This window comes from Scyliorhinus canicula, chromosome 4, assembly GCF_902713615.1.
Source record: "Scyliorhinus canicula chromosome 4, sScyCan1.1, whole genome shotgun sequence".
NCBI lineage: Eukaryota > Metazoa > Chordata > Chondrichthyes > Carcharhiniformes > Scyliorhinidae > Scyliorhinus > Scyliorhinus canicula.
Window position 1 is genome coordinate 157,077,705 of NC_052149.1, and position 24,202 is coordinate 157,101,906.

At 45.8% G+C, this 24,202-nt stretch overlaps 1 protein-coding gene across 8 annotated transcripts in view; it reads left to right on the plus strand.

Annotated features, from left to right (window-relative positions):
* LOC119965109 (histone-lysine N-methyltransferase NSD2-like) overlaps positions 1–24,202 on the plus strand; it is a 318,910-nt gene that overhangs the window by 241,872 nt on the left and 52,836 nt on the right. For 7 of the 8 annotated variants that reach the window (XM_038795422.1, XM_038795423.1, XM_038795420.1 and 4 more), the window contains 4 exons: positions 10,742–10,947; positions 11,542–11,654; positions 17,746–18,015; positions 23,862–23,978. In XM_038795422.1, coding sequence (XP_038651350.1) covers positions 10,742–10,947; positions 11,542–11,654; positions 17,746–18,015; positions 23,862–23,978 — 706 coding nt within the window. Of the gene's footprint in view, positions 1–10,741; positions 10,948–11,541; positions 11,655–17,745; positions 18,016–23,861; positions 23,979–24,202 lie in introns of those variants that run through there. The other variant, XR_005460429.1, reaches the window with a different exon arrangement.

Genomic DNA, 24,202 nt, shown 5'->3' on the forward strand with positions numbered 1-24,202 from the left:
TCGAACCTTTGCTGTGACTACCGGTCTCCCGGATTGATCCCAAAGAGTGTCACAGACCCAAGTGGGGGAGCCCGAACACCGTCAATTCGTTCCGTCCACATTGGTCTGTCCTGACTGTATCCCTATACTATGGATAGGCTTCGCTCTATTTCTGTTCAGAGTGCCTGTCTGCTGGCCTCTCTGTGATCTTTGGGGTGCATTGCATTCCTTAGCAAAATGTCCTAATTGGCCACAGTTGTAGCATTCGAGCGACTTCTGTGGGGGGCTGTTCTTCCCTTCATTTACCCATGCGGGGCTTTGGTGCGCTTTTACTGCTTGAATGTCCGCTGCAGCCTGAGCTTCCTCTGGGGTCTTTATTTTACTTTTTTGCCCTGAACCGATTGTTCCCAAGCGCGGGACAATCTTTTCAGAACCCATTTCTCGTTATGGGCCTCATCTGAGGGGTCATAGTTATTGCAAGCACTCTGTCCTGCATCTGTGGCATGGGAGATTATGGTGCACGTCCATTTGACCATATTGTCACGGTTCAAATGTGCTCTATCTAATTCGCCGAAAACTGCGGTGAAATGGATCCACAGCCTTCCTGCAAATGCTGTGGGATGCTCTGTCCTCTTTTGTCGGCACTTATTTAGTCCTTCGACTGGGTCTCCTCTATTGTATCCTATTGCATCTAAAATGGCGGTGTTCATTTCTTCTAGGGTGCCTCCGCCAACGTTCTGCGGGTCGGGGAGGGCTGCTACTACAGACGGGTCTAAGCTCAGAACTGTGAGCTTAACCTGCTCTCTCTCGTCCAGGCCGTACATGGTCGCCTGTTGTTTCACTTTCGCGAAAAATTGGTGGGGGTCGGCGGTGGGGAGAAACGGAGTGATTTTCTCACACGCGTCCCTGAGTTGGGTTACAGTTAAGGGGGTGGTGTAGGTGATATCGGGTGCGCCTTCTGTGGTCGCTTTCCTTTGGGTGGTGACTGGATTCATAGGTGCGGTAGCTATTTGATCTGTGGGGGGTTGGGGTGCTTTCCTTTTCTGTTGCGCTGCTGGCGCACATGTTCCTTGAACATAGCGCTGCGCTGTCTCACTTAATTCTTGCCAGTCTGGGGCATTCTCCTCATCTAGCTGTGTTCCAAAAGTACTTTGGAACCCATTCTGCACTGAAGGCAGAGATTGCAGCTCCGCAATCTGCTTCCTACACTTGGCATGATCCACTGTGCTTTGTCTTTGCTCAGTGGTGGCAGCATGGAGTGCTCTTAACGCTGCCTTAAGGTCAGAGCATTGCCTCTGCAATGTCTCTACCTGCTTTTACGATTCCTCTCTTATCAGGACGGCACGTTGCACGTCTTGATAGGCTTTTTCATACTGGGTCTGGGAACTGCTCAGATGGGCTAGACATGACTGATGTGCCCTCTTGGCATCATCCACCTCTCTACCCTTCTCTGCCAGCTTCCCTCTTAGTTCCATGTTTTCCTTTTCTATGTCCCTGACATCAACTTTGCTCATCCTATTTCTCTCTTCTAACTCTGCTCTGAGCGTCTGAACGACCTCCTCAGTGCCTCGCAACTGTGCCAAACAGGACACGATTGCCATCGGCTTGCGTGCTTTACTTAAATTCTTTTTATGAATTTGAGAGAGGTTTTCCCACCAAGTATGTCCAATACTCCCGGGACCTGTCTTCTCATTCATACTAAACTCGTTCCAAAGTGGCCATCCCTTTCCTTTCAGATACTTGCGGAGTTCAAGAAGACAGAATCTGAGAGTGGTTGGATTGGCGGAGGGGCTGGAGGGCCCAAACCTGACAAAGGTTATGGCGCAGGTTTTCTGGAAGATAGTGGGGTGGGCAAAATGGCTGACCCTCCCGAGCTGGATTGAGCCTCCAGGTCATTGAGGCTGAAGCCCCATGCTGGTGAGCCACTTTGTGCGATTGTAGTACAATTCCACTGCTATCAGGATAAAGAAAGAGTTTGCAGTGGGCACAGGAGCATTGTAATAGCAGATGAGAAGGCCGCGAGGTAAGAATCTTCCAGGATGTTGAAGCAGAACTGCCAGGATACATGCAGCTTTCAATAAGGCTATTTGTTTTGGCACGGTTTACCCTGCGTACTGTTGCTCGTTTTACTGGAGTGTGATTAACACGCCTCCGTTTAAAGGCCGTGTGCTTAACACTACTATGGCTCTGTATGTGTAATTATGCTCGGAGTCGCCAGGTGCCGTATTGAGACACCGTCACAAGTATATCAAGGTCAGGTTCAAAGTAATAAATCCATACACCGATTAGTAAGTCCAAACGATTGGTGTTTATTATAACAAATATAATAAATACACATGAATACGCTAAAGAGACTAACTTACTTCTAATACTAAACAACCAAATACTTATCTAGACAGGAACAGGCAAGGTCAGGGAGCAAGGCCTTCGTCCCGTTCTTGGTCTGTAACTTTCTGATTGGCAAAGTTGTCAAGGGCTAGCAAGGTCTGGATCACGTAGCGATCGTTGTGTTGGCACTTACAGTTCGATGGCTGATGCTCAACGGCCAGCGATGAAACTGGAGTCAGGATACGATGTAACAGATCTGGGCCGGAGTCTGGAAGCAACAGTTGGAGCAAACAGATCTGGGAGCAACAGCAGATCTGGGCCGGAGCAAAACTGACCGAACCATGTGCGGGACCTACTCTTATAGATCCCAGGAGGTTCAGGCCCCCTTGGGGCGGCTCCCTCATCGATTGGGTCTTTCCCAATCGATATCTTTCGAACTCCCCAATCCTAGGGTCGTTCCTCGATGAGTGGGGCAGTCCCTACGGCTCTTTGTGTTGGTTGCTTTGGCGCCATTCTGTCTGGGCGTCTATGGAAAAGTATCCATCGATACTTAAATGTTTCTATTGTCTGGATCTGGATCACCTCATTACTATGCAGATCTGTTTCCCATTTGCACCTTTGGCTGAAACTCTGCACCTGGCTAGAAACTGGTTTCTGTACGTGTAAAATGCAAAACAGTCTTTTGCAAGCTGTGTGTCCTCATTATGACTGTTTTTCCCTGCAGTCTTAGCAGTTCTCCATTTTGTAGCCCAGTGTCCATCTTAGATGGCTACAGTACCTCCGAATGACCTATGAAAACAAAGATAATTACTTTGAGATTCCAGAGGAAACTGACGCGTCGTCCAAAGAAATGGACTGGGGTTTAAATTGTTGTGTATTTTGTAAGGTTTGAGGGATATTTGATTGAAGCTGGGGAGGGGCTTTTTGGATTTACTGTCTGTCAATTTGTTTACTATCAGTGGTTGAAGAGGTGTTGATGGGGCTGTTTTGTAACTTTAAATGTTGAATTGTATGTTGGGGGTTGGTGGGATGGGTGTTGCTTATTGTTCATGTTACTCTCTTTTGGACTTAATAGTCGGTTTTGGGTGGGGTGCTGGTTTCGTGCTTCGGAATTTTGGGGTTATGAATGGTTCGCTGTGTGGGGTCCACCCAGCTAGCTAGAATAATTAGTCAACAGAAGTGTGGAATGGAGTTAATTGTGGCTCTTACGGGGGGCGGGTTAATTAGGTATGAGCTATGGCGTTATAGTTATTGGGTGGTTGAGGTTTGGTGTGGGGGGTATGAGGGCTTGGTGGGGTTTGTTTGGCCCTTTGGGTCTGGCATTAGTGGGTGGTGGGAAGGGGGGGGGGGGGTGGATTAGTTTTCTTATGGTGAAGAGAGACTTTTCTTTGTTCTATTGTGTTGAGGGATCTGGCGGCTATCTTGGGGTGGGCCTGGTGTCGGCATGTATGACTGACTCTGGTATGGGGAGGGTGTGGACAACCCGCTTCACATGGAATATGAGGGGGTTGACTGGCCCAGTAAAAAGATCTAGGGTGTTTGCGCACCGTAGAACTTTGAAAGCTGATGTGGTGCTGTTGCAGAAGACCCATATGAGAGTTAGAGATCAGGGGCGGGATTCTCCAAATCCTCGCCGGATCGGAGAATTGCCCGGGGCCGGCGTCAATCCCGCCCCTGCCGTGTCCCAAATTCTCCACCACCCGAGATTCGGCGGGGGCGGGAATCGCGACGCACCGGTCGGCGGGCCCCCCGTGGCGAATCTCCGGCCCGCGATGGGCCGAAGTCCCGCCGCTGACCAGCCTCGCCCGCCGGCGTGGATTAAACCACCTACCTTACCGGCCGGAGCAGGCAGCGCGAGCGGGGTCCTGGGGGGGGGGGGGGGGGGGGGGGCGAGGTCCTGCGGGGCGATCTGGCCCCAGGGGGGGTGCCCCCACAGTGGCCTGGCCCGCGATCGGGACCCACCGATCGGCCGGCGGACCTGTGTCGTGGGGCCACTCTTTTTCTTCCGCCTTCGCCATGGTCTTCACCGTGGCGGAGGCAGAAGAGACCCCCTCCCCTGCGCATGCGCCGGGATGATGTCAGCAGCCGCTGACGCTCCGGTGCATGCGCGGACTTACGCCAGCTGGCGAAGTCCTTTCAGCCCCAGCTGGCGTGGCGCCAAAGGCCGTTCACGCCAGCCGGCAGAGCGCCAACCACTCCGGCGCGGGCCTAATCCCTCAATGTAAGGGCTTGGCCCCTAAAGCTGCGGAGACTTCCGCACATTTGGGGCGGCACGACACCGGAGTGGTTCACGCCACTCCAACACGCCAGGACCCCCCCTGCCCCGCCGGGTAGGAGAGAATCCCGGCCCAGATAAGTTTGGTGGGGTCGGTATTTCATTCAGCGTTTGATGGTAGGGCTGGAGGCCAGCGATTCTGATTAATAAGAAGGTAGCCTTTTCAGTGGTGAACATTTTGTCCAATCCAAATGGGAGGTACGTGGTGGTTAATTGGTTGTTAGCAGGTGCACCGATGCTGCTGGTCAATGTATATGCCCCAAAGTAGGACGGCACAACTTTTATTAATAAGTTATTGTCTTTGATCCCGGATTTGGATTTGCACCAGTTAATCATGGGAGGGGACTGCAATTGCATATTGAATCCTCAACTGAATAAGTCGATGCCTACGGCATTGAAGCCTTCTGGAATTGCAAAGGCACTGTTGGCTTTTATGGAGCAGATGTGGGGGAGCAGACCCTTGAAGATTTTTACAGCCAGGGGGTAAGAATTTTTCGTTCATAGAACATAGAACGATACAGCGCAGTACAGGCCCTTCGGCCCTCGATGTTGCACCGACATGGAAAAAAAAACTAAAGGCCATCTAACCTACACTATGCCCTTATCATCCATATGCTTATCCAATAAACTTTTAAATGCCCTCAATGTTGGTGAGTTCACTACTGTTGCAGGTAGGGCATTCCACGGCCTCACCACTCTTTGCGTAAAAAACCCACCTCTGACCTCTGTCCTATATCTATTACCCCTCAATTTAAGGCTATGTCCCCTCGTGCTAGCCACCTCCATCCGCGGGAGAAGGCTCTCGCTGTCCACCCTATCTAACCCTCTGATCATTTTGTATGCCTCTATTAAGTCACCTCTTAACCTTCTTCTCTCTAACGAAAACAACCTCAAGTCCATCACCCTTTTCTCATAAGATTTTCCCTCCATACCAGGCAACATCCTGGTAAATCTCCTCTGCACCCGTTCCAAAGCTTCCACGTCCTTCCTATAATGAGGCGACCAGAACTGTACGCAATACTCCAAATGCGGCCGTACTAGAGATTTGTACAACTGCAACATGACCTCATGGCTCCGGAACTCAATCCCTCTACCAATAAAGGCCAACACACTATAGGCCTTCTTCACAACCCTATCAACCTGGGTGGCAACTTTCAGGGATCTATGTACATGGACACCGAGATCCCTCTGCTCATCCACACTACCAAGAATTTTACCATTAGCCAAATATTCCGCATTCCTGTTATTCTTTCCAAAGTGAATCACCTCACACTTCTCCACATTAAACTCCATTTGCCACCTCTCAGCCCAGCTCTGCAGCTTATCTATGTCCCTCTGTAACCTGCAATATCCTTCCGCACTGTCTACAACTCCACCGACTTTAGTGTCGTCTGCAAATTTACTCACCCATCCTTCTGCGCCCTCCTCTAGGTCATTTATAAAAATGACAAACAGCAACGGCCCCAGAACAGATCCTGTGGTACACCACTCGTAACTGAACTCCATTCTGAACATTTCCCATCAACTACCACTCTCTGTCTTCTTTCAACTAGCCAATTTCTGATCCACATCTCTAAATCACCCTCAATCCCCAGCCTCCGTATTTTCTGCAATAGCCGACCGTGGGGAACCTTATCAAACGCTTTACTGAAATCCATATACACCACATCAACTGCTCTACCCTCGTCTACCTGTTCAGTCACCTTCTCAAAGAACTCGATATGGTTTGTGAGGCATGACCTACCCTTCACAAAACCATGCTGACTATCCCTAATCATATTATTCCTATCTAGATGATTATAAATTGTATCTTTTATAATCCTCTCCAAAACTTTACCCACCACAGACGTTAGGCTCACCGGCCTATAGTTACCGGGGTTATCTCTACTCCCCTTCTTGAACAAAGGGACCACATTTGCTATCCTCCAGTCCTCTGCCACTATTCCTGTAGCCAATGATGACCTAAAAATCAAAGCCAAAGGCTCAGCAATCTCTTCCCTGGCTTCCCAGAGAATCCTAGGATAAATCCCATCAGGCCCGGGGACTTATCTATTTTCACCGTGTCCAGAATTGCCAACACTTCTTCCCTACGCACCTCAGTGCCATCTATTCTAATAGCCTGGGTCTCAGCATTCTCCTCCACAACATTATCTTTTTCCTGAGTGAATACTGACGAAAAGTATTCGTTTAGTATCTCGCTTATCTCCTCAGCCTCCACACACAACTTCCCACCACTGTCCTTGACTGGCCCTACTCTTACCCTAGTCATTCTTTTATTCCTGACATACCTATGGAAAGCTTTTGGGTTTTCCTTGATCCTACCTGCCAAAGACTTCTCATGTCCCCTCCTTGCTCATCTCAGCTCTCTCTTTAGATCCTTCCTCGCTTCCTTGTAACTATCAAGCGCCCCAACTGAAACTTCACGCCTCATCTTCACATAGGCCTCCTTCTTCCTCTTAACAAGAGATTCCACTTCTTTGGTAAACCACGGTTCCCTCGCTCGACCCCTTCCTCCCTGCCTGACTGGTATGTACTTATCAAGAACATGCAATAGCTGTTCCTTGAACAAGCTCCACATATCCAGTGTGCCCAACCCTTGCAGCCTACTTCTCCAACCTACACATCCTAAGTCATGTCTAATGGCATCATAATTGCCCTTCCCCCAGCTATAACTCTTGCCCTGCGGGGTATACTTATCCCTTTCCATCACTAACGTAAAGGTCACCGAATTGTGGTCACTGTTTCCAAAGTGCTCACCTACCTCCAGATCTAACACCTGGCCTGGTTCATTACCCAAAACCAAATCCAATGTGGCCTCGCCTCTTGTTGGCCTGTCAACATATTGTGTCAGGAAACCCTCCTGCACACATTGTACAAAGAACGACCCATCTAATGTACTCGAACTATATCTTTTCCAGTCAATATTTGGAAAGTTAAAGTCTCCCATAACGACTACCCTGTTACTTTCGCTCTTTTCCAGAATCATCTTCGCCATCCTTTCCTCTACATCCCTAGAACTATTAGGTGGCCTATAGAAAACTCCCAACAGGGTGACCTCTCCTTTCCTGTTTCTAACCTCAGCCCATACTACCTCGGAAGAAGAGTCTCCATCTAGCATCCTTTCCGCCACCGTAATACTGTCCTTGACTAGCAGCGCCACACCTCCCCCTCTTTTGCCCCCTTCTCTGAGCTTACTAAAACATCTAAACCCCGGAACCTGCAACAACCATTCCTGTCCCTGCTCTATCCATGTCTCTGAAATGGCCACAACATCGAAGTCCCAGGTACCAACCCATGCTGCCAGTTCCCCTACCTTATTTCGTATACTCCTGGCATTGAAGTAGACACACTTCAAACCACCTACCTGAACACTGGCACCCTCCTGCGAAGTCAAATCTGTGCTCCTGACCTCTATACTCTCAATCTCCCGTACCCCAAAACTACAATCCAGGTTCCCATGCCCCTGCTGAATTTGTTTAAACCCCCCACAAAGAGCACTAACAAATCTCCCCCCCAGGATATTGGTGCCCCTCAGGTTCAGATGTAGACCATCCTGTCTATAGAGGTCCCACCTTCCCCAGAAAGAGCCCCAGTTATCCAGAAATCTGAATCCCTCCCGCCTGCACCATCCCTGTAGCCACGTGTTTAATTGCTCTCTCTCCCTATTCCTCATCTCACTATCACGTGGCACGGGCAACAACCCAGAGATAACAACTCTGTTTGTTCTCGCTCTGAGCTTCCATCCTAGCTCCCTAAAGGCCTGCCTGACATCCTTGTCCCCTTTCCTACCTATGTCGTTAGTGCCAATGTGGACTACGACTTGGGGCTGCTCCCCCTCCCCCTTAAGGACCCGGAAAACACGATCCGAGACATCACGTACCCTTGCACCTGGGAGGCAACATACCAAACGTGAGTCTCTCTCGCTCCCACAAAATCTCCTATCTGTGCCCCTGACTATTGAGTCCCCAATTACTAATGTTCTACTCCTTTCCCCCCTTCCCTTCTGAGCAACAGGGACAGACTCCGTGCCAGAGGCCCGTACCCCATGGCTTACCCCTGGTAAGTCGTCCCCCCCACAAGTATCCAAAACGGTATACTTGTTACTCAGGGGAACGACCGCAGGGGGTCCCTGCACTGACTGCTTCTTCCCAGTCCCTCTTACAGTTACCCATCTATCTCCAGTCTTTGGTGTAACTACTTCCCTGAAGCTCCTATCTATGACCCCCTCTGCCTCCCGAATGATCCGAAGTTCATCCAGCTCAAGCTCCAGGTCCCTAACACGGTTTTTGAGGAGCTGGAGTTGGGTGCACTTCCCACAGATGAAATCAGCAGGGACACTGACGGCGTCCCTCACCTCAAACATTCTGCAGGAGGAGCATTGTACTGCCTTCCCTGACATCACCTCTAGATTTAAAAAAAAAAAACAAGAAAAAGAAAAAGAAAGGAAAAGCTTACCTGATATTCCCTCAAACCCTGCTCCCGCTGAAAGGTAAGCAAATTTAAAGGCACTCACTCACCTTCACGACAGGCCCCTGCTCCCGCTTCCCAACCACCGTGGGGTGGGGAGGTTGGTTAGAGGAGGAGGTAGGGTGGGAAACACTCACAAAGTGTTTCGGGTTTAACTGTCACTTGCCAACAGCCCCTCCACAAACCACCTTCAACTTAGGCTGACCGCACTGCACGTATGCAAATTTCCCCAGAACAGCTGATCAGTAGCTCTGTTCTGCTGCCCTCTTCTCTCTGGTTCACCAGGTATATTCCAGGATTGATTTCTTTGTTGTAGGTCGGTCCTGTTGCTGGCAGTGGTGGGGGAAGGGTATTCGGCAATAGCGATTTCTGATCACGCTCCGCGTTTTGTGGTTGTTGTGTTGGGCCCCGCTCAACACCCCCCCCCCCCCCCCCCCCCCCCCCCCCCCATGGAGGTTTGATACTTTGCTGCTGATGGGTAAGGGCTTCTGCGAGAGGTTTTCCTCCGCCATTGAGTAGTATCTGAGATTTAATGATGTGGAGATGCCGGTGTTGGACTGGGGTGGGCACAGTAAGAAGTCTTACAACACCAGGTTAAAGTCCAACAGGTTTGTTTCGAATCATTAGCTTTCAGAGCGCAGATCCTTCATCACCTGATAAAAGAGCAGTGCTCCGAAAGCTAGTGATGCGAAACAAACCTGTTGGACTTTAACCTGGTGTTGTAAGGTTTCTTACTGAGATTTAATAGCAGTGAGGCGATCTCGAAAGGCATTGAAGTTGTGATAATCTATTTTTAAGGCACTCCAGAAGAAGAGCAAGAGGGGCAGAACTGGTGTACGCTATCTTGGACGTGGACTGTAAAAATTTGGTCAATCAGACACCAGGGTTATTGGCTAGTAGGCAGAAGGTATAATTGGGGTTTGGACTGCTGTCAACGAATTATTATGGGCCAGGGTTTAGAGAACACCAAAGTATATCATGGAGCTCACCTGACCCACAACGTCGAATAGATTTTGGTTATGGGGAGCAGAAGGGCCCCTTTACAGGTGTGATGCAACAGAGATCTAAAGATTTTTTTTAAACAAAAACAATGTTTATTCTATGATTTGCAACCATGCCCTTTAGTGGCTATTTTTGGGATCTCAGATTTACCAGAGCTTCAGACATGGTTAAAGGCAGATGTTCTTGCCCTCGCTTCCTTAATAGCCCGAAGACGAGTGCTGTTTGGTTGGAAGTCTTCGGCTCCACCCAGTGCCAAGGCATGGTTAAGTGAGCTGATTAAGTTGGAAAAATGCAATCAAGTATGTAATGAGAGGGTTGGCTGGAAGGTTCTACCTGAGGTGGCAGCCGTTTATTTCCTATTTCAGCGAGTTGGTCACCATCAGATGTTATGGGGGGAGGGGGGGCATAGAACATTGGTTGTTGTTTATTTTGGGTTTAGGATGGTGGAAGGGTTGAAATATTGAAAACTATTGAAGATATATGGATGTAAAGGTGTTACATTGAAAATTTGTTCATAAAAATATATGTTAAACTCACTTGCACACCAAAACTCCACTTTTAGGGTACCTGCTGTAAATTCATATTCTTAGGGGATTGAATGTTTGCTGCCAGAATAGTTTTTAGTTATGAGCCATGAAACTTGAAATTTTTCAGAAATCCAATGCATTTTATGCTTTATTTTCCTGTCAGGTGGTGGCCTGCTGAGGTCTGTCATCCCAAAAATGTTCCTACAAATATTCAGAAAATGAAACATGAAATTGGCGAGTTCCCAGTCCGTTTCTTTGGCTCCAATGACTACTTCTGGACTTATCAAGCACGTGTGTTCTCATACATGGAAGGGGACAAAGGGAGTAAAGACAAAACATGCAAAGGCCTTAACACCATCTTTAAAAAAGGTAATGCCATTAAAAGCAGAATCATTTGGTAATGTGTAACTGAGGCACATTATGGTAACTGAGGATTATAAGAACATAAGAAATAGACATTATGCCCCGTCAAGATTGTTCTACCAATAATGTGATCATGATTGCCTCAACTCCACTTTTCCATCTGCTCCCCATGTTCTCTGATTCCCGAAAGATCAAATATATGTTTATCTCAGCTTTGAAAATCATCATTCAAATGTCTTAAAAAATTATTGCTCTCAGTTTTGCTACTTGTTAGGTAAACTTACCGAATGATTTGTGGAAGATGCTTTGCATTTGCAGGATGAAGAAAATGTTGTTGTATAAAAAAAAGTTTTCAAATTTCTGCAGTAGACCATAATCTTCCCTATTTTGATGTTATTAACAGCCTTAATAATAGGCACAAGTGCGAAAAATAATTTTTTCTTTAAATTTTAGAGATGATCTTCAATTCTGCTGAGGTTCACATATTGAGAGCATTGCATTATAAGCTGTCCTGTGATGATGGGATGAGGTTCTAAACCTTACTTATGTTATTGTAACTGCACCAGTACATCTGGCATTTCACATTGGCTGTCTCTACAGCACTACAGGAAGCTGCAGAAAGGTTTGAGGAGCTGAAAACCCAAAGAGAGACAAGACAGGCACAGGAGGACAAACGGAATGAAAAAAAACCACCACCATACAAACACATCAAGGTATGGATTGCTTCTCCCAGAATATACCGAGCAGATTGTACCATGTTGCATCAAATGCATACAGCCTGCAGAATGCTATACAGCATGTATTACATACAGGATGATGAACAATACTCTGCTAATAAAAACTGTAGAATACAGTTATAAATTTACCACGCATAGACTGAAGAGCCATGTGATGTATCAGCCGTATATAAGCCATGGTTTTAGCTAAGCCCTGGCCATTTTAACTCCCAGGTCTCTTAAAAGCACCATTCCGACTCCCTGAACTCAAAAAGTTAATATCCTGAGGTTTCACAGCCAGGAACTGTTCCTGTGGGTGCGATCCCAGAAGTTAGAGTAAGTGATTGGTGAGCGGGATGGGTGATGAGATGGGCAACAAGGTTTTCAGTCTTGGGCAAGAGGAGCAGCCTGAAACAGGGTATGTCTCTGGTTTGACTATGAAACAAAAAAATGTAATTAACTGACCTTCTCAGCCATCTTCTGGATGTGCTGCCCTGTGGCACCAGGTTACCTTTAACCATGTTTGCAACACATAGCGACTTTGCATCACCAAAATGACACCGAAATTTGATTGTATCATTAGATCCTGACCATTGCATCTCAATGACTCTCTCTCACCTGCCAGGGACAAGGGTCTCATAAAACCTGAAGCATCCTGATAAAATAGTACAGGCTTCATGGCATCGTGGATTTGGTGGCCAGCCCTCTGCTAGTTTTTTAATCCTGCAATTCCTATTCTCAATAGTCAAAGGGGGTTAAAATTGGGGTTATAACCTGCAGATTACAGTACTGGACACTGGAAAACACAGGGTTCCATGAACCACATACAGTCTAGAGAGCACTGTTCTTCAGTTGTGTAGTTGATTCCTAAAGATTACATTTTATAAAATTAATTCTTCGGAAATGGGCATCACTGGCTAGGCCAGCATCTATTATTTTTCCATTGTGTTTTATTGGTCCCTTCAGATTGTAGTGACGTAATCTTCAGATCTCTTAAATTACTTTCCTCCAGGGTAAGATCTTGATTTGCTTGTGCTCCAAGTTCACTTGGGCTATTGCTTAATATATAACACGGGACAATGCCTCCAATCAGTCTCATATGAGAAGTCCTACTATGAGCATCCTCTAAATGATGTTGCCTTAGATCTTCCTCACTGTTACTTCCTGTATTGTTGATTCTGATATGGGCAATGACAGCTAGTTCTTATCTTTCACAAGTCTTTTCATGCACTTCCAAATATCTTATGCTACACCACGTAAGCAATGCGTCCTCCTAGATTATCAGTTGGGACTGCAGAGGATACCTCCTTCACTGTTTTGTTTAGTATTCTTTGCAACCCCAGTGCAATATTCCTCTTTATACCCACAAGGCTTTGAGTACATCATACCAATTGGCCAGAACCAGTTTCTGTGGTTCATTTTTAATTTTTGCTGTATTTCATGTTGGATTTTCCAGTAGCTTGACTCAAGCAAAGTGATTAAATTAACGTACAGGATGTATACTATATTTCAAGAAAAATACATGACCTAAAAGATACCACTAAAATTATTAATCTGATTCCTGCTGTGGCATTAGAAGGATAACCCCTATTGGAACTAAAAGCATTGGTTAATTCTATTAGTTTCTGGTTATCTTGTTGCAAAAGCTGTGAAAACTCTGGGCTTTTTTGTGTGAATACTGTCTTATTATCTCCAGTGTATGTTAAGCTTGATCATATTTCCAATGTTCCTTTGTGTTTATTGTCGTGTTAGGTATAACACTGGCTGCAACTGGATGCAGCTTAGATCAAAAAGATACGCCAGACCTTGAAGTTAGTTCAATCAGGTTTATTGAACTAATAGCACAGTTAGCACAGTTCTCTGTGAGTTCGACTCTCTGCTAACTTAAGTGTGGTTACTCTGTCAGTCGGTTCGGTTACCCTGGAAATGATCCCCTGCTGCTGCAGCACCTTGAGCTGTTCCTTCAAGCGCTCCTTCAGCAGAGCCGGGACCCAGCGTGGTGCATGGACCACTGGCTTGGCATCAGTTCACAGTAGGATGTTGTACCGATATGGCAAAGTGCCCTCCCGTCAAACACATCTGGATACTGAGCGAGGATGTCATCAATGCCAGCTTGAAGATCCACGTTGGAGGATGTCGTTGAATAAACCCACTCTACCAGGTTTAGCTTTTTGCAGGCATGTGCGCCCAGTAGGGAAGCCCAGTCCGGCTTGACAATTTCAAACCTTAGCCGTGCATGGGTGCTCTGGTTAGAGATGAGTAGATGGCAGGACCCCAGTGCCATGATGGCATTACCGTTAGCAGGCTGCTGGAAGAACCTTGGGGGGCTTCTTGATGCATTTGAAGTCTGCCTGTGAGGGGAGGTTGGCAGAAGCACCTGTGTCCAGCTTGAACTGGATGGACCAGTGGTTGACCTGCATCACCGCACGTCATTCGTCCTCCGAATCCACAGCGAGGATGGACTGAATGCGAGATGAGTTAGGTGTGGCATGTTCGTGCGTGGTAATGATATCCACTCGGTAGGCGGACTCCAGGCACTCGTCCTCTGGATCCGTTGTACTGCCAGGATCAGAATCCTGTAATCGTCGTGGGAATTAGGAGCGCTGGCCTCTGACTGGTGGTGCAGACCTGCACAAGGCAGCATAGTGTCCAGGCTTCCCGCAGTTTAAACATCGCCTGGCTCTTGCAGGGCAGTGTCCCTTTAAGTGGCCGTTGCCGCAGTTCGGGCACGTCATGACGTTGGCGCCGTGACGCGGTGTACGTCGTCGCACATGCGCAGTGCTGTCGGTAGACGTCTGCACCTGCGCAGTGTGGGTGTTGGCCGCTTCGTTATCCCGTTCGCATCGCGCATACGTTGGGCTCCGTGAAAAGTGCACAAGATGGCCACTGTCTTCAATGCTGAGGCACTGCATGCAGGAGATGGCCTGCACACACTCTGCCTCATGGGAAGCAAGTTTCTCATTTTCAGCCGATTTATATTGGGAATACCAAATTTTTTTCTTTTTTTTTTGCATGCTCATGCACTGTACATGTTTCAATCGCGACTGGCAGGGTGATATGCTTGATTCTCAGAGGATCAGAGTGAACTCCAAACACAATTTGGTCTCTGATCATGGAGTCAGCAATATCACTAAAATTGCAGGACAGCGCTAGCAGGCGGAGGCTAGTTAAGAACGTAGTGAAAGATTAATCTTTACCTTGAAGACGTTGTTTGAATATGTAGCGCTCGAAGATTTCATTGGTGTCCACTTCACAGTGACTATCGAACTTGTCCAGGATGGTCTGAAACTTTGTCTTGTCCTGGCCTTTGGTAAAGTTAAACCAGTTGAAGAGTTGGATGGCTTGATCATCCGCTCTTGGGAGGAGAAGCGCAATCTTTCTTGCATCAGACACACCCTCGAGGTCTGAGGCTGCAATGTACAGCAGAAACTTTTGCTTGAATGTCCACCAGTTGGCACTGAGATTGCCGGACGTCCTGAGCTGGTGAGGAGCCTGAATCTTCTCCATGGTGCCGGGAAACATTTGCTGGTCGTCACGGATAGGAATGAAGTAAGCCACCTTAAATTGGTAGTCTCCTGTTATCATGTCGTGTTAGGTACCTTGCTATAATACTGGCTGCAACTGGATGCAGCTTAGATCAAAAAGATACTCCAGACCTTGAAGTTAGTTCAGTCAGTTTTATTGAACTAATAGCACAGTTAGCACAGTTCCTGTGAGTTTGACTCTGCTAACTGAAGTGTGGTTACTCTGTCTGACTGAACCAGACTAGCTCTTAGCCACGTGTTGGAGGTGTGAGATTGTAACAACACCCTTGACTGACTCTCTAGGTGTTCCTTCAGTGGAAAGAGGCAGAGTGTGAGTGCCTCGTGTCTTTTATATTCAGATCCCACCCCTGAGTGTCCTGCCTGCTTATTGGTGATGTCCTGTACTCTGTGTACATTAGCTGCTTGTCTGTGCCTGCCTGTATATCATTATGTGTGTGTCTGCATATCATGACATTCATGAAATTGAAGTTAGTATTAAGGTTGATTTTAGCTATTAAATGCATGGTGGTACTCCTTATACACAAGATGACTGTGAAACATAGGTTGAGCCAATTTGCAGTCCAGTGCAAACTTTACTGTAGTTTTGGAAAATTGGCCTTTATAGGGGAATTGCAGCGACAGTGTTGAAAGTTAAAAAACTTTCCTTACAAATGTTCAACACTCATGTACATTTTGTCATAAGTTTTGAACAATGTCTCTCTCTGCTTCCCCAGCTAAGAGCTGAGGACATAGTTCCATTTGAGGGCTTTGTAAAAGGAAAAAGCATTTTTAGTTACAATTTACCATGTTTTTGCTTCTTTAATCTTTCATAGTGCGTAAAGGGTGAAGAACCAGCTTCTTTCACACAAAACCTTTTACATTTTTGACACAATTGTTACAGTTTTAGTTGGTTTGTCTGGGGGAGGGACGAAGCCTTCCTAGTTCAGTGCAAACATCCGGTTCCTATTTCTGCAAGCATGTATTTGGCAGCTATTTGGGATCGGTTACTTAGGGCACGAATCTCCAGAAAGATTTCTAAGTGTGGTTACCTTTTACCTGTCCTACTCCAATCTTTAAAAAGAGATAGGCTATGTATGACAAAAAGAAAAGAACGGATGCATACAAATTCTACTTGCATCATAGTTCACTTCAGTAATCACAAACTTTAATTTTCTCCCACTGAGAAGCTAGCTAAGCTTAAACGTTAATTAATTAATTTGTTAGTTAAACTCTAAGTCAAAATCTGGTGTATTGTCACCCTGTCAATAACTGGAAGCCAGGTGCATATAGCCAGTCCTGGGGCTCACTTACAAAAGTAATCTGAACTATTAACTGATAAAATACATTTAAAATCTCTCACTTGCATTTCTACCAGTTGCAGCATAATGCCTGCACCAAACACATCATCCTCTCCATTTTCAGCATTCTGAAGGGACCAATTTCCTCCGCAACACCCTGTCCATTCATTTACCACCACCAACATCCTCTCCCTTTCCCACTGCACATTCCTGTGCAAGCATAAGAGATTATACACTTTCCTTTTTACCTCTTACCTTCTCATTGTCCAGGCCCAAACACTCCTAGATGTAACAGTGATTTACTTGTATATCTTTCAATTTAGTGTACTGTGGTCACTGCTCACAATGCAGTTTCATTTTGCTTCAGGGGGTCTAAGCGCAGATTGGGTGACCGTTTTGCAGAGCACTTCCATTGTGTTGCAAGTGTGACCCCAAGCTTTCATCCACCTGTCATTTTAATTCTTCAATCCACCCCTACTCTGACCTCTCTGTCTGTGACCTTCTACACTGCTCCACTGAAACTCGTAAACTGGAAGAACATCACATTTGGCGTCATTTTTCGCCCCCTCCCTATGCCATGGCATGTTTTCTGGAGGTGGTGCCTCTGGTCGGCGGCAGGTTATTCCAGTCCTGCAGAAGTCTGCAACTTTTTGCATCATTCACTGGCCAAGCTACCAGGCAACCCGCCGCAGGGGGACTCAATGGGATGGAAAACTCAATCCTCCATTTTTCGATTGCGCACTTTTCAGTCTTTTGATCTTGATCTTAAGTTCAACAATTTCAGGCTGTATTGTCTTCTTCCTTTGGTTTGTTTTCCGTTGGCAGATGTTGATAATGATACTTCAATTCCTCACCATTGAGAAATTGTTTATTTACAATCCCTTTTAGGCAATTTTGTAATTTACTCTCTGAATACATGCCACCTTTTCTCAGACCGGTTTTTTGCTCCACCCCCTCTTTCTCTCCTCCTTTCCTTACCTCTGTACTTGTTTTAAACATTTTTTTTTCCCAGTTCTGGTGACGAGCCATCACTCTGAAATGTTAACTATGTTTATCAGTATTTCAGATTTGCAGCAACCACAGTATTTTGCTTTTGCAATGTTCTATTTCAATGTGTAGGTTGTACTTCTTGCAAAGAGTAATTATCTTTTGTTATATATCAAATGTTCTACACTTCAATTAACAAATCTATTTCTGTTATGAATAGTGGTAAGATAATTACGTAATGACTAATTGTTGAATTTTAACCATCTGTTTTCCATCAAGGTAAACAAAGCCGTGGGTAAGGCTCAGATCTTCACTGCTGATCCGTCTGAGATTCCACGATGTAATTGTAAGCCAACTGATGAGAATCCTTGTGGGGTAGACTCTGAATGTCTGAACAGGATGTTAATGTATGAGTGCCATCCAACTGTCTGTCCTGCAGGAGAAAAATGCCAGAACCAATGTTTCACCAAGCGGCAATATCCTGAAGTGGAAATTTTGAAAACCGCAGGTCGAGGCTGGGGTTTACTTGCTAAATTTAATATTAAGAAGGTGAGAATATTACCTCTATTTGTTTGTAAATATTGAAAGCCATCAAGAAGGAATAGCACTGTCTTCTCATTCAGGGAAAAACCAGGCTGTTAATCACAACTGAAATGCAAACGTTTCTTGTGCTCAGTTGATGAAATCCTTTGTTGAGAGGGGAACAGAAGTACTCGCTTGTTACCACTGGTTTTTCAAACCTAGAATCAGCTGAATATTCTTTTAAAACTGAAAAGGTCACAATGAGAAATACTTCTATGTTGAAAGTACTCAGTGGAAAGTACTGCCCTGGCCAGTGTAGTACTAAATTATATAGAACAGATATACCCAGCTGCAATTAGTTTCAACATCCCACAGATATGAAAGGGAAAATTAGTCAGCGTGTATTATCCTAATTACTATATAATGTATGCAGCTAGGCAGTTCACAAGTACAGGCATAAATGTAAGAACAGGAACATGTCTTCTGCAATAACTTCTGGAGTTGGACAATTTGTTAGTATTAGCTGCTTTTGCATTGATATTTTAAATCCTATTCTAGGCGCTGGGCACCCATCAACTGTCTTCTGGCCTTTACAGAATGGCTCCCTTATCCCGGCAGCTCAATTTTAGACACATGGAAACTGGGTCCTTAATCATGGGGCTGGACTAAAAGAACATGGGCGGAATTCTCCGCTCCCCACGTGGCGTGGGAGAATTGTGGGAGGGCCTCCTGACATTTTTCGCGCCCCCAGCGAGGAGACAGACGGCCACAGCGCATGCACGTTTCGCGCCGTCTGCGCGATTAAGTCATCTGCGCATGCGCGCTTTGGAACCAGCAACCCGCGCATGCGCGGATGACCTCACAAATGTGCCGTTTTGCGCATCATTTCCGGCGCGACGAGGTCGCAGCCGGGAAAGACGGAGGCCCGCTCCTAGCCACCCGGGTGGGGGTGAATTAGGTGCGGGGAGCGGGCCCCGAGGCCGTCGTGAACCTCGGCCGATTTCACGACGGCCATCCCGATTTTTATCGGGAGCAGAGAATACCGCCCCATATTTAGCAGTGTGAACACCAGCAGCTGGATCATAGACACAGTACTCCTGGAATTTGAATTGAAATGTCACCAGTGTAAAACTGATTAGGATTGCAAATGCGAATGATAATTTGGCTAAAAGTGACATCACATATTAAACTTCCTGATGTCTGTCAAAGAAACATTCTCCTTAAAGAACACCACCGGCCAACAATTAATGGAGCACTCGCATTGCCACAGGCCCTAAAGAAAACCCCCCCCACACTTGTCTGAGATCCCAGAGCTCCTACTGGAACATACCCGCATCCTACACACTGCCAACAGCCTTACCTTTCAATGATGAACCTTTTGGTTGATTGCCAACATCACCCACTACAACCTGATAACTGACCCAGAATCACAGAATGGTTACAGCACAAAAGGCGGCCATTCAGCCCATTGTGTCAGTGTTGGCTCTCCAAAGGAGCAATTTACCTAGTGCCACGCCCCCACTTGCTCACTAGTACAATAATCTAAGTTGTTCTTGAATGCCGCCATTCAACCTGCCTCTACCACTCACCTACTCTCAGAAAGCAGTGTATTTCAGATTCTAACCGCTGACTGCATGAGAAAGTTTCCCCTTGTCGACATTGCTTCTTATGTCAATTACCTTAAATCTGTGCCCTCTTGATCTTGATGCTGCCACTAATGGGAGCAGTTTTTCTCTGTCCATCTGTCCAGACCCAATCATGATTTTGATTACTTCTTTGAAATCACCTCTCAACTTTCACTTCGCCAAGGAAAACAGTTCCAACTTCTCCAATCTATTTAATCGATTCCCTTCCTTGATCTTTCTGTCTCCATTTCCGGCATTAGACTATACGAGTACCAATTACAAGCCCACTGACTCCCACAGCTATCTGGACAACAGCTCTTTGCACCCTACATCCTGTAAGGACTCCATCCCTTTCTCTCAGCTCCTTCGCCTCCATCGCATTTGTTCCGATGATGCCACTTTCCAAAGTGGTGCTTCGAAAATGTATTCCTTCTTCCTCAACTGTGATTTCCCACCTAGACTTTTTAACAGGGCCCTCAACAGTGTGCGATCCATCTCCCGTGCCACTACTCTCGCCCCCTCCCTGAAGAGGGATAGAATCCCCCTCGTTTTTACATTTCACCTCACCAGCCTCCATATCCGCCGCCATTTTCACCAACTCCAGCATGCTGTCACCAACAAGCACATCTTCCCTTCACTCCCTCTGTCAGCATTCCGCAGATACCGTTCCCTCTGGGATAATCTAGTCCACTCTTCCACCAGACCCAACACCTCTCCCATCACGCATGGCACCTTCCCATCCAATTGCAGAAGGTGTAACACCTGCCCCTTTACTTCTTCCATGCTTAACATCCCAGGTCAAAACACTCATTCCAGGTTAAGCAGCATTTCACTTGCACTTCTTTCAATTTGGTCTATTGCATTCGCTGCTCCCAATGTGGTCGTCTCTATATCGGAGAGACCAAACATAGACTGGGTGATCACTTTGCTGAGCATCCTCGGTCTGTGCACATTCAGGACCCTGACCTTCCCGTTGCTTGCCATTTTAACACAAAACCCTGCTCCCATGCCCACTTGTCCATCCTTGACCTACTGCAGTGTTCCAGTGAAGCTCAACGCAAACTAGAGGAACAGCATCTCATCTTCCAGCTTGGCACGCTACAGCCTTCTGGTCTCAACATCGAATTCAGCAACTTCAGATGATTAACTCTACCCCACCTCAACCCCTTTATTTTCATTCCATTTCATTTTAACTGTCTTTTACCTTTTATTTCTTTCCTGTCTTTCTTCATACATATTTTCCCCCTGTCTTATCCCCCTTTTCTTACCTTTTCTCCCCTTTGCTTCCCCTTCCCCTATTTTTCTCATTTTACCTCTCTTCCACCCATGTCCCCCACTCCCCCACATCTATCACAACTTACTCTCTGATTTTAGTTTCTCTGCTGTTTCATCTTTCACATCTTTTATTCTCTCTGGGTACTGCCGTTAGCACCCATTTCCCTTGGTTTCTGTGGTATGACTTATCTTTCATTCCCTTACCCTACAGTATAAATATCTCCCACTTTCTATGCCTTTTAGCTTTGATGTAGGGCTCGAAACGTTAGCTCTTTTTCTCTCCTTACAGATGCTGCCAGACCTGCTGAGATTTTACAGCATTTTCTTTTTTGGTCTCCAATCTCTACGTAACTGAAGTTCCTCCACCCTGGGGCATTCTCATTAATCTTTTCAGTCTTTACATCCTTCCTAAAATGCAATGCCCGGAATTGGACACAATATTCCAGTATTTCAGAGTGGTGATGTCCCAGGTTTCAATATGGGACAGTCCTTGAAGGTGGATAAGACAAAATTAGAAGGAATAGCATTTATTGGGAGTTGGGACCTAACGAATATTGTGGAATGCAACTGTCCTTTGTTTTGTTCGTGAGTTGTGGGCGTCACTGCAAATATTTACTGCCGATCCATTTTTACCCTAGAGAAGATGGTGGTGAGATGCCTTCTTAAACTGCTGCAGATACACCCACAGTGCTTTAGGGAGGGAGTTTCAGGATTTTGAACCGGTGACAAGGAAAGAATGGAGGTTACAGTTCCAAGCCAGGAGGGTGTGTGACTTGGAGACGAACTTTCAGATGGTGGTGTTATTTTTCTGCTACCCTTGTCCTTCTAGATGGTAGAGGTCACAGGTTTGGAAGATGCTGTTGAGAAGCCATGGCAAGTTGCTGCAGTTATAGGATCATTGTGATGGTGTAAAATAAATAGATAATTTACAATTTGTACTAATTATGTCAGGTAGTATTCAGAAAGTCATACATCTTAAGTGTTTATTAAATATCTTATACCACAAAAATATAGTTTCCAGATTAAATTTATCTGTAACTAGTCATATTAGTCAGCTACGTTTTAGTAGTGGTGGCAAAGCTGTTGCATATTGAAAATTCAGAATTTACTTTGCTTCCAAAATCAAAACTATAAAAAATAATTGTGTTTTACATCAAAAATACCAGCACATGAAACTTTTTGGGAACTGAGACGAAATGAATATGGAGTAGCATTCAGTGACCCAGTCTATAAATGTGGATTCAAAAGTAGTGTAGCTATGTTCAACTGGTATAGAACCCTAGTGAGGCCTCACTTGAGTGCTGTGCACTGTTCTGAACTCGATACTAATAATAATCTTTATTAGTGTTGCAAGTGGGCTTACATGAGCACTGCAATGAAGTTACTGTGAAAATCCCCTAGTCGCCACACTCCGGTGCCTGTTCGGGTACACTGGGAAAACTCAGTGTTCAATTACCCTAACAAGCACGTCTTTCAGGACTTGTGAGAGGAAACGGGAGCACCCAGAGGAAACCACTAAAAACGACATAGAAAGGGCAGCATGGTGGCACAGTGGATAGCACTGCTGCCTCACATTGCCAAGGTCCCAGGTTTGATCCCGGCTCTGGGTCACTGTCCGTGTGGAATTTGCAGATTTTCCCCATGTTTGCGTGGGTTTTGCCCCCACAACCCAAAGATGTGCAGGCTCGGCGGATTGGCCATGCTAAATTGCCCCTTAATCCCCTTAATTGGAAAAAATGAAGTGGGTATTCTAAATTTATATTTTAAAAAAGGACATAGAAACACTGGGAAAATACAAATGAGGTTTATAAGGATAGTGCCTGAACTGAGAGATTACAACTGATAGAATCCCTATAGTGCGGAAGGACGCCATTTGGCCCGTCAAGTCTGCACCGACCCTTCGAAAGACCACCCAACGTTGGCCCAATCCCCCACCTTATCGCTGTAACCCCACCCAACCTTTGGACATTTAGCATGGCCAATCCACTTAGCCTGCTCATCTTTGGATTGTGGAAGGAAACCGGGGCACTTGGAGGAAACCCATGCAGACAGTAACCCGAGGTGGGAATCAAACCTGGGTCCCTGGCGCTGTGAGGCAGCAGTGCTAACCACTGCCACCATGCCACCAAAAATATTGTAGTTGGGATGTGGCCGTTGCTGACTGGGTCAGCATTTGTTGCCCATCCCTAATTGCCCTTGAACTAAGTGGCTTCCTAGGCCATTTCTGTGGGTCAGTATGCACATTCCAGAATGGGTAAGGAAGGCAGATTTCCTTCCCCAAAGGATATTAGTAAACCAAATGGGTTTTTACATTGGCAATGGTTTCATGGTCATCATGAGACATTTTAATTCCAGATTTTTATTGGATTCAAATTTGACCATCTGCCGTGGTGAGATTTGAACCTGGAATCTCAGAACATTACCCTGGGTCTCTGGATTACTAGTCCAATGACGATACCAGTGATAATACCACTATGCCAACGCCTATGCTAAACTGTTGGAAAGATTGAATAGATTGGGATATTTTTCTTTAGAAAAGAGCAGACTCACATGATCACATGAGAGTTACTAGATGTGGAGAGAATATTCCAGAACTAGGATCTAGAGATACAAGGTAATTACCAATAAACCCAATAGGGAAATAAGGAGATACTCTGGGAATGGTGAGAATTTGAAACTTGCCAAATGAGAAATATGTGTGATCTGATGAAGTGTCTTATAATTCCCTATTTGTTTCTTCTCATTAGTAATAAGATTAAAATAATCAATTAGGTATAAAATGCTCTACATTGCTATCACTTTGAAATTATAATAGGTTGAAAAGATTACGAACGCTCATTTTGACTTGTTTAACAGTAACTGTTAATGGTGTGTTGGGAAATAGCTAAAATGTAACGTCCGCGAGACAATACATTAACATTTTGTTATCTGCTATGTCATTTTCATGCTACTGAACCTGTGTCTCTATTATAGGGACAGTTTGTGAATGAGTATGTAGGTGAGGTGATAGATGAGGAGGAGTGTTATACTCGAATCAAATATGCACAGGAACATGACATCACCAACTTCTACATGCTTACTCTTGACAAGGTAATAACTTCAAACCTACAAGCCGGTGGAACTAAAATTAAATTAATAAATAACTTGTGAGCCAAACCTTCACAGCCACTGATCAATAATCAAGTGATTGCTCAAAATCTGGATGTATGATATTGCCAGTCAGTAATTGAGATGAGTGAGAATGGATGCTGAGTGGGTTGTTGGCATTTAGGAAATGTGTGGGCTGGAGTGCTCAGATGGAAATTTCTGTCTGC